The 15108-nt window shown below is 46.6% G+C and overlaps 1 protein-coding gene across 1 annotated transcript; it reads left to right on the forward strand.

Moving 5' to 3' along the window:
* The first annotated feature begins 2934 nt into the window (after positions 1-2934).
* On the forward strand, positions 2935-4275 carry DRD1 (dopamine receptor D1). The gene has a single exon (XM_021698483.1). The coding sequence runs from the start codon at positions 2935-2937 to the stop codon at positions 4273-4275; it is 1341 nt and encodes a 446-aa protein (XP_021554158.1).
* The last annotated feature ends 10833 nt before the right edge of the window (positions 4276-15108 follow it).

Genomic DNA, 15108 nt, shown 5'->3' on the forward strand with positions numbered 1-15108 from the left:
TGGTGTTGCTGGGTGTGATGGCGAGGCTGAGGGTGGGCGCACAGAGCTGGGGGCAGAGACACAGGATGGTCTGCCCCCGGGGAAGACAGTCCTTTCCTTTAAAACCAAGGTGCAGGTTGTACTGGTTAATTTAATGGAATTATTACTCAGGTTCTGGGTTTTTACAGAGAAAACTGTAGCTTCCAATGTGGTGCCAGGTTCTCAAGGAGCCAAGGCTATTGGTTTTCTAATGAGCCCCCAGGGATTTCTGCCCATGGGGGGCTGAATATCTAGGCTCAGTTCCAAGCCCTCTGTAAACATCATCTCATTTAATACTTAGAAAAATCCTGCTATGCCATCACCGTTTTACAGAGGAAGAAACCAAGCCCAGGGAAGAGAGAGCCCACACAGCCAGCAGGGCAGGGTAAGAGCGGGAAGCCAGGCAGCCTGACATGGACGCCCCTTGCACAGCAAGGCACGGCGATGGTGCCGCTTAATGTACAAATTCGTTCGAAGACTGACCTGTGAGGCCTTGTCCAGGGCAGCTGGGAAGAAGCCGGGGAGATCCTTCTCCACTAGGCCCTCTTGCCTCCATTTTGCCCTGTGCTCTATTTTAGACCTGTGGGTAATTACTTATTTAGTTTGTTGGCGCCGACACTAGAGCCGGAGCTCCCAGCAGGCAGTGACACGTAAGTGAAAAGAACACGCAGGCGGGAGTCAGGCAGCAAGCACCTGCATTAGCTCTGTAACTTTGAACACCTTTCTGAATCTCATTTTCCACTTGGGCAAAGTGGAGATGACCAGGCCTATGAGAAGGGATTGTTTTAAGGGGTGAACAACGTTAAGGTGTGTGCCCGGGACACGGAGGTCGCTCAGTAAATGCCAGTTCTGTCTGGTCTTTTTGAGAGTAAAGCTTGCATCTTGCTCACCCTATCGCCCTTGCTCTTGGCACGTAATGAGTGCTCAGGAAAATATACCGATTCAATGAATGCAGAGCCAGCAAAAGGAATTTTTCATTCTTGTCATTTTTTAGCAGAATGAGTCCTAAATGAGGAATACTGCGCATCCCCCTTTCCAGGTTTTGGCAGTCATGGTCGGGGAAGTGCCGGTCCGGGCGCGGGTCCCGCTTGAACCCGGGAGCGGGTGCGGGTGAGGTCTGTACCTGTGAGGGCGCAGCGGGGCCGTGGGAAGCCGCCGCCGCCGGCAGAGGGCGCCCCGGGCCTGCCGAGCTCGTGGTGCTGGGGTTGGGGCGCTCTCCAGGCGCCGAGCACGGGCTGCAGTCCGGCGTTGACCGCAGCCCGCGACGCGCCGGCTGTCCCCGCGGAGCGGGAAGTGAGCGGCCTCCCGGCACAGCGGAGCGCACCTGCCAGGCGCGCCGCAGCGCCGAATCCTCTCCGAGAGCGGTGGGTACGGGCGCCGGCGGGGCACGCCTCACCCTAGTTGGGGGACACTTGGAGACAGCGCAGGTCGGACGCCCGCCGATCCAGGGCTTGGTGTGCGTGGGTGAGTGGGCAGGGTCCCTGCTTGCTTCGGTCTTTGGGAAGGGCATGGGGTCGACCCCAGTGAATGTCGGTCGGCCGAGCTTCGCTTTCAGGCGACTCGGGCTTACTCGAGGTACTAACGTCTGGCGGGCCCTGTCGCGTGCTGTCCAGGGGTCTGAGGGTCCGGGGGTTAGCCGGTACCCCAGGGCGTGCGAGCGCTCACCTGGGAGTCCCCCGCCCCCCGTTTCGCCCGCGGCACCATCCAAGGGACCACGTGCGGCTGTCGCCCGCAACTCTGCCTGTCAAGCGAAGCCCGCCCCCGGGCAGGGCAGGGGAGGGGACGCGGGGGCGGGGTGGGCTGTGCTCCGCGGGAACCCGGCTGGCCCGTGCGCCCTCCGCTGCCAGCTCGGCGCTCTCTGCCTGGCGTTCCCACGGGCTCCCGGGAGCTAGCGGACAGTGCGGCGGAGAGGCGCAGAGCCCTGCCCCGAGGGGCCAGAGGCCATCCGAGGGGCGCCCGGGCGCTCGGTTCTGGGAAAAAGGCAGCGAAGGAAAGAAGCTCTCCAAGTGATTAGTCCTGGAGGTGCCCTCTATCAAGGAAGTGACGAGCGCCCGGGAGCCCTTTTCCCGGGTGTCCTCGGCTTTAGACAATCATTAGCCTTTGGAGGCAGTAGGGCAGCGCCGGCCCTGGGGGACCTGGCCTGGGATCATTTCCCAAACCTGCCCTGCGATTTTTGCGCATCAGGAGCCAGATCCCGGCTGCGCGCGCCGGGCAGGAGTCGGGCGCACCTCCTGGGCGTTGCGGAGCTGCGGCGCCTAGCGAAGCCCGCTGTCCGAGCTCCAGGGGCTTTGAGAGAGACAACCTCAAGGCAAGGTAGGTGGCTCGGACAGTCGAAGTGGGTTTGATACGGGTAAAGCTGCGATCGGCTCAAGTCCTGGCGAGCAACCTTTGCTTTCTTTTTGCTTTTTAAGGGCGTTTGGAGAGCTGCGGTGTAGCCAAGGGGCTTGGAGGAGTGAGGCATGTATTTTCAGCTGCAACTTCAAAAGGGGAGAATTCCGTCACCACCAGAGAGGCAACAGCCCCAGTATATGACTGCAATTGTCTAGATCCGCAGAGGCCTGGGAGTCTCTGGATGGATAGCTTAGAATATGCTAAAAAGCCAATGCCTTCTATGGAGAATTGAAGAGCCAGCTGGTCAACACGACAGTGACCTGGAGCAAGGGAGTCAGAAGACAGTCGTAGCAAGCAAGAGGGACCTCCCAAGGGGCTGACTTGGGTTGCCAAGGGCAGGCTCCTGCCACGCAATTGTTGCAGCCCTCTGATGGAATGCTGGTGAGGTCCTCCACCCAGGGGAGCCGGAGGGGCTGTGCCAGGGGCTGCCTGGTGAGTGAGAACTCCTGCAGGTTGGACTGACCCTTCATCCCTGCTTAGGAACCGGAGGGTGTCAGAGCCCCCTATGTGCTCTCCGTCCACAAGATGAGGACTCTGAACACCTCTACTATGGATGGGGCTGGGCTGGTGGTACAGAGAGACTTCTCCTTCCGCATCCTTACAGCCTGCTTCCTGTCTCTGCTCATCCTGTCCACACTGCTGGGGAACACACTGGTCTGTGCCGCGGTCATCAGGTTCCGACACCTGCGGTCCAAGGTGACCAACTTCTTTGTCATCTCCCTGGCCGTATCGGATCTCTTGGTGGCTGTCTTGGTCATGCCCTGGAAAGCGGTAGCGGAGATTGCTGGCTTCTGGCCCTTTGGGTCCTTCTGTAACATCTGGGTGGCCTTTGACATCATGTGCTCGACTGCGTCCATCCTCAACCTCTGTGTGATCAGCGTGGACAGGTATTGGGCCATCTCCAGCCCCTTCCGGTATGAGAGGAAGATGACCCCCAAGGCAGCCTTCATCCTGATCAGCGTGGCGTGGACCTTGTCTGTACTCATCTCTTTCATCCCAGTACAGCTCAGCTGGCACAAGGCGAAACCCACGAGCTCCTCCGACGGCAATGCCACTTCCCTGGGTGACACCCCGGACAACTGTGATTCCAGCTTAAGCAGGACATATGCCATTTCATCCTCCCTGATAAGCTTTTATATCCCCGTGGCCATCATGATTGTCACCTACACCAGGATCTATAGGATCGCCCAGAAACAAATACGGCGCATCTCGGCCTTGGAGAGGGCAGCAGTCCATGCCAAGAATTGCCAGACCACTACTGGTAATGGAAACCCGGTGGAGTGTTCCCAACCAGAAAGCTCCTTTAAGATGTCCTTCAAAAGAGAGACTAAAGTTCTGAAGACTCTGTCCGTGATCATGGGGGTCTTCGTGTGCTGCTGGCTTCCTTTCTTCATCTTGAACTGCATGGTGCCCTTCTGTGGGTCTGGGGAGACCAAGCCCTTCTGCATTGATTCCATCACCTTTGACGTGTTTGTGTGGTTTGGGTGGGCTAATTCCTCCTTGAACCCCATCATTTATGCCTTTAATGCTGATTTTCGGAAGGCATTTTCAACTCTCTTAGGATGCTACAGACTTTGCCCTACCACGAATAATGCCATAGAGACGGTTAGCATCAATAACAATGGGGCTGTGGTGTTTTCCAGCCATCACGAGCCTCGAGGCTCCATTTCCAAGGACTGCAATCTGGTTTATCTGATCCCACATGCAGTGGGCTCCTCCGAGGACCTGAAGAAGGAGGAGGCAGGTGGAATGGCCAAACCCTTGGAGAAGCTGTCCCCGGCCCTATCTGTCATATTGGACTACGACACCGATGTCTCTCTAGAGAAGATCCAGCCCATCACACAAAACGGACAGCATCCAACCTGAACCCTGAGATGAACCCGGCCAGACAGGCTCATCCCTAAAACTAGAGGAGATTTTCAGTGGCTTGCTGTTAGGAAACCAAGGTGTGGTGAGACTCAGATGTCAGGCAAGCCCTCCTCTGCTGCTTTTCCTTAAACACACAACTAACTATATTTTAAAATACATTCCAGTGTGTTTTCTGTTGTTGTTCATAGTGAATCAAAGAGGGACATATGTGAAGTGAACGTTCACAGGGACGTGTCTTTGGCTCCAAAATTATTTTTAGAAACTGATTCTTATCTTAGGACTTAAAAAATAGGGCACAGAATCTACAATGAACAGCATCGCTTAAAAAATAAATCCTTTCCAGGAAGGAAATGAGAAGGGTTGAGTTTGCTGTGTACAAACAGGTGCTAACACTGGTCCAAGCAGAGTTTTCAGATTGTAAAGGTAGGTGCATGCCTTCATAAATTATTTCTAAAAAATAATTGAGCCTTACAGTAGGAGTGGGATTTTTTTTTTCCAGACTTGAGAGATGCTTTGTTGATATTGGTTTTATTTATTTATTGTATTATATGGATATTTTTAATTTATTAAATAAATCTATATTTATCAGATGTCATAGGATAAACTAATGAATTATCTGAGACCTTACAATCACATTTCATCCATCTAACTAGCACTTTATTGGCCAATGAAACAAACAGACAAACTCTGAGATTCTAAATGCTCATGGGTAACTTCCAGAAACAGCAAAGACTGATAGGAAATGAAGTTGTGATACTTCTTTAAAATTCATTGGCAGTAATAAACACGAGGTGAGAATTGACAAATGCTGTGAATGTTTTTTTTTTCTAGAAAGATTTTGAAAAACTTAAAAAGGCATAGCTACTATTGTGTTCAAAATTTTTTAAATGACAGAGACTTTCCCAGGAGAGAGATTTGCAGTTCTGTAAATATCTTAAATAAAAACCAGCTTCAGAAGGACCTGACTTGAGATTTATGACCTTAGGTAGTAACAAAAAGTATGTGCCACTTTGTATTTATGTAAAATACTTGGCCCTCTGCGTCTTTTCTCATTTCAGCGTCAGATAGCTTTTCTGAACCAACAAGTGGCCGTCCTGGTTAGATACGTGTAGTGAAGACAGTAGGTTTCCTTAATATTTGGGTTACAACAGTCTCACCAACAGACAAAGGTCAAATCCTGCATCTCCATCTTACCAGGTCAAATCACACCACTCAGTGGGGCGACTTTTTGTAGTGCTTTAATCTGAATTTAGAATTGATTTTTTTTTTAAATCTAAATGTTAATAGTATACTAACGAATAGTGCCTCATTATCATCCTCGAGTTAGACATTTCTCTTGGTGGAAATAAAAGGAGACCCCTTCTCTTTGGGTGTGTTAAGTGCTCCCAAGCCACCAGGATCTCTTTTGACAAAGGCTAGCTCCTTCTCTGTGCTTTGGAATCAAGTTCCTATCTCATCATCTCAACTGTATAAAGTATCATGAGTCTGTTTTGCCAGATACCGATTCATGTGGGGGCATTTCAAGAGAATTTCTCTGAAATGTTTACAGAGTATTCTTGTTGATAAGCAATTTACACAGTGTTTAGATGAAATGGGTAACAAGAAGGAAATCTACTGAAAAATATCTCCTGCATCAGGTCCGTGTTATTTATGCATTGTGAATGTTTCTTCATTTTATTGCCTGTATGCTTTCTTACATATAATAAAATTATTTTGTGAACTCAAATCAACCCTGATTGAGCTGTGTTGCATTTGTTAAGTGTGTTTTTAAAACGGGGCTACTTCAGACCTATGAGTAAGAAAACATGGGCATTTTCGAGGATACCTTACTTTTGTTTTTCTTTTTAATGGAAATTTCTCCTATTATGTATGCCACAGGTTGCCTTTGAATATTTAAACAGGAAATGTTTTTGACTTGGACTACACACTCTTGTGGGGTTTTTTGGTCTTAAAAAAATATTTTTTGAAAAGAAACTCTCTTCACCTGCAGGATTACTTTACTTTTCATTTCACAGATTTGAAAGCTTTCTAAAATCTCTGCTTTTTCTTTCGAAGAGCCCCGAGATATTAAGTAATATAAAAATCACAGAAAAGACTGGCGTGCTGTGCGTTGTGTGGACCCTCAGCTTATGGCAACTACTGTATTTATGGGTAGTGTTTGTTTTAAGAGTAAAATATTAACAAGAATTTCTTTCTGGAGAAAATATACAGTTGTGCTGTTGGGCTTATCAAAATATCTTATGGGGCATATCCATCAATCCTGCTAAACCTGCTTAGTTAATGTGCTAACCTTTTTTTTTTTTTCATCCTGAAGAAGGAGAACGACTGAACAGCAGGGGATGTAGAAATTAAGGGTTAAGTTTATAATTTGGAACATCACACAACAGATGGTGTCTTTTTAAATTCCTATTTGCCTTCCCCAGGCTTTGGCATATAAAGAACATAACTAGAATGAACACCCATAAAGCACGATACCTCTTCTTTCTGCTTCCTGACTTTCTGGATATCTTTATTCTTTGCAGTTTAATTTTGTTCCTTAGTAGTCCAGCACCAACTATGATATTCAGGGTTGTCATTGTCCAGCCAATGAAACATGGCACAAAAGCCTTCACTATTTATTTCATTGGCAGAGTGAAAAATAAATGATATGTCTAGAAACTCTATTAAAGAATTGTAAAATTCAGTACACCATGGATGAGACTGTACTTTGGGTTCCTGGCACCCAGGATTGATAAAAGTATCTTATGAAGTGTTGATTTTACTGATAAAATCTTTCAGAGAATTTAATTTATAACCATAAAAGCAAAATTACATTATGATTTTTATTTCATTTTTAGCTATCGTGATAAGGCTTCATAATGCTAAATATATGTGAAACACTTTAGCAAGGTAGAGAGAATTTAAAAGAAGTGTTCTTTTTCCCTTTCTATCTAAGAAGATGCCTTTCCTGGTCAAATAGATGCAGAGCTCTTACAGGTGATGGAACAACAGGAAGTCCTATGGAAGGGGGACTGAGCCCTGGGCTTCAGCGGGGAGATTTGGGGTGTGCGTGGAAAAGTCACTGCTTTCTCCTGGGATCTAAGCAGTGACAGTCTCCGAGTCTTACTTGCCCTGATTTATTAAACGGGAGGAACAAAACCTCTGCTTCAACTTCTTCGGTGGAGGGATCGCTCCAAAAGCAAATCAATATGTAATCTAACTTCAGGGACTTTCTGATTTCTTCACTCTCTGGGGCTCTGTCATGATTCCCGCCCCAGCCCGATTTCCTCCCTGGCCTGCACCAGCAGCATTTCACCTGGATCCTTCCACCCCCTTGGAGGCAGTTCACACATGGGGGCCTGGTAGGCAGAAAACACAGGCTTTGTTTCAGACAGACATGGGTAGCTACCACTTTCGGGCTATGTGAGAGTAAACAAGTATCTGTAACTCTCTGAGCCTACTCACCATACATGGAAATAAACATGCCGGTTCTCGTGAGGGTTTAAATGAAGCTAATATCTATAAGGGTACAGACCAGTGAAATGTTGGGCTCACTAATTCTTTACTGGATCTCTACTCTGAAGGGGTTGATGACAATATTTATTGCATTGGTAATAATGGAGCTGCTTTTCATGTGTTATGTTTCATGTTGGCTTAAAGCAAATGGAAATGACTTTTAGGGCTCGTAGTCTGGGATTTTCCCAGACACTGTTTTCTTTTGCTTTGGGTATCTGGTATTCCAGGAGCAAGTGTCTGTTAATATCTTCGTGGTTAAGACAACTGCCTTAATTTATCACTAGATGCTGACTAAATTAACCTATCCATGATGTTTGAGTCTGTGAGATCTATTTACCTTGCAAAATTTGTTTTAGAATAATGAGCTGATGGCTGGTTGCCTCTGAGCTGTGAAAACTAGGACCTGGTGCTCTGCACGATCTTGTTACTGTTGTCGTTTGAAGGAACTAATGCAGTGGATCATGAGATTGTAGTATTATATAGATTAGATGCACCTCTGTGGATTTCTTTGTAAATTCCTGGATAGAAACATGACATAATCAACATGTTTATTTTTATAGAGGATTGAGGGGATGGTGAGTATTATAGCACAGAGAACCCCTCTAAGATTTTGTTACCAGGCCAATCTAGCTGGATTGCCTTCTGTCACGTTAAGTAACTTCCATGTGATGTACAGAATTAAAAAAAAAAGAGAGAAAGAGAGAGAAAAGCAGCATTTGGACTTTAGAGTGTTACATCATTCAAGATTTGGGAGTTGTAATTTAAATAGTATTGGAAGCTCAAGAGTAATCTCTGGTTTAAAAGGGTTTAACTTTGTAATCACTATGTGACCATGTACAAAACCACTTAAATCCTTTCTCATGTTCATAGAATAGATATCCTACTAGCTCTCAAAATTGGTAAATGTTTTTAGCAACTGAAGAGGATCTTCCCTGAATTATGTCCGCAGAGGGGAACCCACCTAGCAGAAATGCTAGCAAAGGGGTAGGGGGTAGTGGGACCTGGGAGGACTGAATTAAGGGGCAGAGTTTTTTATTTCATTTGCAATTTTTTTTTAAAGATAAGTAGTTTGGGGGCGCCTGGGTGGCTCAGTCGTTAAGCATCTGTCTTCAGCTCAGGTCATGATCCCGGCGTCCTGGGATCGAGCCCCGCATTGGGCTCCCTGCTCCGCGGGAAGCCTGCTTCTCCCTCTGCCACTCCCCCTGCTTGTGTTCCCTCTCTCACTGTGTCTCTCTCAGATCAATAAATAAAATCTTAAAAAAAAAAAAAGATAAGTAGTTTGGATAAACTATTTTACAACCCTTGAAAATAGGTTTTTTCATCTTTGTGATAAGGGGGTTAGAAGAGATGATTTCTGAGATATTATTTTGGCTTGACAATACTAGATGTGAGACCCATCATGGGCAAAACATGAGTCCGGTAGATTTCCCCTGACACATTTCCCAAACCTCCATTCTCTTTGCTATTAGAATGCTTACAGAGTGATATTTATAAAAGGCAAATATGACTGTGCTATGCCCTTGCTTAAAATTCTTCAATAACTCCCAATTACTTCCAGGCAAAAAAGGCCCTTTTCGTTCAGGCCCCTGGTGGCCTCTGCAGCCTCGTCCACTGGCATTACCCCACTAGCAGTGTTCCTACAGACATTCTGAACTTCATATAGTCTGGGTAGTGTACAAAGTCTTTTCTTATCTTTTACGCCTTTGCACATGCTGTTCCTTCTGCCAGGAACACCCTTCCCTGCTGCTTTTGTTTGCGTGATCCCATGAATGTTTTAAGATTCAGTGGGGCATACTTGCAGAAGACCTTCCTTGGCACCTTCTTCCTGCCTCTACTTCTCTTATTTCTTTCTAAGGGTTTACCCTGCAGTAATGAAATAATCTCCTTACTTCCTTATCTTTCTCCCTAGATTATGAGCATTTTGAGAGCAAAAGCGGTTTTGTTTTCTTTCCCTTTCTCTAAATATTTCTAAGCACCCAGCTTACTGTCTGGCTTACAGGATTTGCCCATTAAGTCTTTGTTGAGTGAAAGAGTGAACAAGTCAAAACAGAGGGTGTTGGAGCCACAGTTTTAGTGAAGTCTAATTCGGGGGGGCTTGGTACAGATGTGTAGGTCTGCTAGGCTCTCCCTAATGTCTCTGGTCTCTCTAATCTCCAGGTGGTCTCTGAAGGCCCGCAGCTCCCTGGGGTCTGATATATTTGTACAGGATCATTGTGTACACACACACATACCCACCCACAAGTGTGCTTTGTATATGATTTGATGCTATTTGTAATCAATAACCTTTTTTGAGCACTTTCTATGATTCAGGTCATGTGCTGGATGCTAGAAATGAACCAGGCCCTCTCCCAATCTTTGAGGAGTTTGAAGTAGAGACGGATAGGCAAATAAATACGCCATCACCAAAGAATGTTGTAAAAGTAAAATGTATGGAGAAAGAAAATGTTTTCTTCCAGGCAATGCCACTCATTCTATTGAGTGCCAGTAACCATCGGCCCATATCATGCCCCACACGGTCCATGCAGGGTCTCATTCCGTCCTCTCAGCCATCCTATGACGTGGGTACCATTATAATCACCCCCACCTTACACATCAAAATAACAAATATTCAGAGGGGGCATGCAGCGTGTCCAAGGTCCCACAGCGAGTAAGTGATAGGGCCGGTTTGAATCTAGGTCCCACAGGCTGTCAAATTAATTGCTTTGGGGTGGCCTCCACCCTCTGCAGGGGCCCCCTTCAGTGCATCTGGAGAGTTCGCCAGGTGGTCTGGTGATAATTGTTGGGCAAGGGTACAAGCCCCTCCCTGCAGCCCTAACCTGTTTACTGCTCTCACAGAGACTCGGATGGCACCCCTTAGCTCTTCCTCCATTCGGGACAGCCTTTCTCCTCTTGTCTTCATCTGTTTGAGCCTCATCTCAGGCGTCAGCCTTACCGGCAATCCTTCTCCAGCCCTTCCGTCCCCAGGCTGGTGTCCTGCAGCAGGGTGTGCATCCTTGTCGTGTGTGGTCGAGTCTCCTGTGTCTCAGGGGAGCTCCTGGAGGCACGGGCTGTGTCCTTTTCCACCCTCTATTCTCAGTGCCCAGCACAGCCTGGCACACGGGAGGTGCCGAAGTTAATATACTTTTGAAATGAGTGAACTGATAACTTTATGAAAAGGTTTAGGTGGCTGCTTATACGTATACCTTCATTTTCACTTTAGGATTGAGCCTGCTGCAGTTATAAGGGCTGATCTCCTCTACTAGGTTAGATTTCTCCATCAAGGACACAATCGCAGGAAAATAATTTAAATGGCAAACTAGGGCTCTCTCTCATATGGGTGCGCGTGGATAGTGAGTGACCAACCCTTTCACACGGGAGAGGAAATGTCAACCAAATGTCACCAATGTGTTCCGAGATTATCAAGCCACATGCATGCTGTTTTGAGACTGAGTTTTTAGGTCAGATGTATTTAGCATTATAAACATGTTGACTGTAATTTAGATAATGTCCAATGCCATTTGTAAGATGCCGCTTTAACACACAGTGCTGTTGGCTATTAGGCTGGGGGAAGGAGGGAGCTCCATGTTAATTCTGCCAAAACAGCTGTGGGTTTTTCCTCCCTTGATGGTGGGGTCACCATAAAATAGTGCTTCTGTTACAGGGGAGGATTAAAGAGGATCTATTCTGAGAGGGGACCAGGGGCAATAAGGTGACAGTTTGTTTAAGAAGCTTGGTCATAATACGTTCAAGGCAAAAGCAAATTTTAATACTATTTTCAGTAAGAATCCATTGCACCCATATTGAAATTAAAGCTTATTTGTTTGCTCATGCAATGTAGAATGTTGCACTTGGATGAGGCTCCGTCAAGCTGAGCAGCAGAACCTCTGGGCTGGGATGGCAAACAGCCGGTTTCCTGCTCTGCTAACAGGAGTGTAAACGGATATGGCTAATTGGCAGGGAAAGTTGGTGGTAGCAACCAAACTTACAACATGCACGCAGTCTGATCTAACGATTCCACTTTTAGCAAATTGGCTTACGTACGTCCTTACCTCTGTGCTCAGGGGTGCCTGTGTAAAGGAGGCAGTCTTGCTTATAAAGCCCGCTGAAGACAGCCTAAGTGTCCAGTCGTAGGGGAATGCATAACTAAGACGTAGGATGTCCTCGGCGTGTGGTAATTAAAAAGAAAGCAGATCCATATGCACTATTACAGAAGGCTTTTCCTGAAGTGAAAAAGCAAATTACAAAATTATCTGGACAATACGATTCCTTTTATGTAAAACAATATAGGAATTACATATTTCTTACGTAAATTCATAGACAAAGATGTGGGAAAATGCCCACGTTCTTAAAAACAGTAGTATCTCAGGGCACCTGGGTGGCTCAGTTGGTTAAGCGTCTGCCTTTGGCTCAGGTCATGATCTCAGGGTCCTGGGATCGAGTCCCGCATTGGGCTTCCTGCTCAGCGGGGAGTCTGCTTCTCCCTCTCCCTCTGCCCCTCCCCCTGCTTGTGCTCTTTCTCTCTCAAATAAATAAATAAAATCTTCAAAAAAAAAAAAAAACCCCAGTAGTATCTCTAGGGAGAAGAGTGAGTTTGGGGGAGACACAAGTGGGGGCAGCTTTCACTTTTTACTTTGTGTATTTCTTGGTTTTTATAAGAAGCTTGGGTTTATGTGTATTGTGCATGTAAATAAACATTTTTTAAAAGAAACAGGCTGAACTGACACGAGGCAAGTAGAGTTTCAGTTGTGGTTACTGGGGGAAGAAAGGAGGCTTGGGCATGCCCTTGAAAGAATGAACAGTAATTGAACACCTTATGTGCTCATGTGTGAACATTTCTCGATTGATCGTCAGAGCCTGATCTGGCTGAGGCTGGGTGAGGTTCTGGACTGGCTCGTGGAAGCTCAGGGGCCCATGCAGAGTGGGACATCTTGGCCTGCCAGCTTCCTTTCCCCCCAGGACATGACCCTCATCCCCTAGCTTCCACAGAGCCCGTATTTGGAATAATTTTGTTGATCAAATGCATCTCATTTAGAAAACAAGAGGATGTGTGGCCTTTTGATAGGTTAAAACATTTCCTCTGTTCAGCTTTTGGGAAATGATGAAAACACTCACAACAGGGTACTTGTGAACCCCAACTTGGGGGTCACGAGTGAGACCCCATCTGAAGTCCTGGGAGCCGACAAAAAGCAACCCTTGTTAGGGGCCTGGACTGCTTTAAACCTTTGTAGGCTCTCCAACACTCTCTAATTTGAGTTGTCCCATTGTACATCACATCAAACATATAAAAATGCTCTCATATCTCTCTTAAATATAATTTTATTGCTGCAAAAATGATGGATATTTAATGTTGTTCTAAAATTATTCGTAATGTCCATCTTGCAGTTATTTTGTCATATTCTGAACCAATACATTTCCCCCCTCTGGTTTCAAACATTTCTGGGTGCTTTGGGGAAGCTCAGGACCCTAGGGACCTTTAGTCCCTTGGCCCTGAGCAAACTATGGCGAGAATTGTCTCCAAGTTCTGAGAATAGAAACGCTATGTGCTGTTGGGCACAGCAAGAGAGGCCCCTGCACTTTTCCTGCTGGAATTTCTTACTCTCCAGCTAAGTTGTCAGTGCACCAATGTTTAAGGGCCTCTTCTAAAATGCAGTCTCCTAGGATGACACAAACCACTTCGGATTGTTTTGAAACTGAAAAACACCCTAGCGTTTGTTCTTCGGCTTAACCTTTTGGGAGGCTTTCAAATTCTATTTTTCTCATCACTGACAGAGATATTAAATGTTTTAGTGATATTTTTATGTTAAATGCTCCCACAGGCTCATTTTAGACGTTTCCAGAGAATAGACATGAAGGCTTCAGGTGGTAAATTCAAAGTTTGAGGATAAAAGCATTTAGGGCAGGATTAAAGGAAAAGACAGCCTTCCTTATTTGATCTCTTCTTCTTCTTCTTTTTTTTTAAAGATTTTATTTATTTGACAGAGACACAGCGAGAGAGGAACACAAGCAGGGGGAGTGGGAGAGGGAGAAGCAGGCCTCTTGCTGAGCAGGGAGCCTGATGTGGGGCTCGATCCCAGGACTCTGGGATCATGACCTGAGCTGAAGGCAGATGCCCAACCGACTGAGCCACCCGGGCGCCCCATTGATCTTTTCTTCTAAGAGGAGGGAGATATTGAAGTGTGAAGACTCATTGTATAACCTGTAAGAGACAAACAGCAAGTCAAATGCGCTGGGGAGGCCGAGCCCAGATACTGATCAGGGAAGGTGGCTAATCGTCAAATGTTAAATCGAGACACTAAGTTATTTCAGGCACGAGGTTTGTATGGCAGAGGGTCTTTGGGGACCTGGGCAGAGAATCAGCTCATGTTAATGGCTGATTGCTTTGGGGAGACTGAAGTTACATGTCACAGGACCTCTGCTCCGAATCCCCCTGGCTTCACAGTAAGGAGCAGTGAGGAGTCAGTGGTCAGCTTTATTTCTCTTGTTTTCCCGCCCTGACAATGATCAAACTACAGGTGTGCATTTGACAGAGATTCCAAATGCGAGGGAAGGAGGGAGGGGGTGGAGAGAGGGAGGGGGTGGAGGAAGAGGAGGGGAAAGCTGTCTGTGGAGCGAATTTGTGGTTTGTCAAGAAATAAGTACTGACATCTCACTTTTTAGAAAATAAAAATTTTATTTTATTTTTTTAAAGATTTTATTTATTTATTTGACAGAGAGAGAGAGATAGTGAGAGCAGGAACTCAAGCAGAGGGAGTGGGAAAAGGAGAAGCAGGCTCCCCGCTGAGCAGGGAGCCCATGTGATGCGGGGCTTGGTCCCAGGACCCTGGGATCATGACCTGAGCCGAAGGCAGCCGCTTAACAACTGAGCCACCCAGGCACCCCTAAAAATTGTATTTTAAAATAGTTTTTCATTAAAAATTTTTTTTTTTAAAGATTTATTTGTTTATATGAGGGGCGCCTGGGTGGCTCAGTCGTTGAGTGTTGCCTTTGGCTCAGGTCATGGTCCCAGGGTCCTGGGATCGAGTCCCGCATTGGGCTCCCTGCTCAGCGGGAGGCCTGCTTCTCCCTCTCACACTCACCCTGCTTGTGTTCCCTCTCTTGCTGTGTCTCTCTCTGTCAAATAAATAAATAAAATCTTTTTAAAAAAAGATCTATTTGTTTATTTGAGAGAGAGAGAGAGAGAGAGGGCGAGCACACAGAGGGAGAGGGAGAAGCAGACTCCCCACTGAGCAGGGAGCCCGATATGGGGCTCAATCCCAGGACCCTGGGATCATGACCCGAGCTGTAGGCAGACGCTCAACCGACTGAGCCACCCAGGCGCCCCAATAGTTTTCCATTTATAGAGAAATTGCAAAGGTA

Source organism: Neomonachus schauinslandi, chromosome 7 (assembly GCF_002201575.2).
Source record: "Neomonachus schauinslandi chromosome 7, ASM220157v2, whole genome shotgun sequence".
Taxonomy (NCBI): Eukaryota; Metazoa; Chordata; class Mammalia; order Carnivora; family Phocidae; genus Neomonachus; species Neomonachus schauinslandi.

Coding starts and splice junctions, on each gene's coding strand:
- DRD1 (XM_021698483.1), top strand. CDS start 2,935: ATGAGGACTCTGAACACCTCTACTATGGATGGGGCTGGGCTGGTGGTA.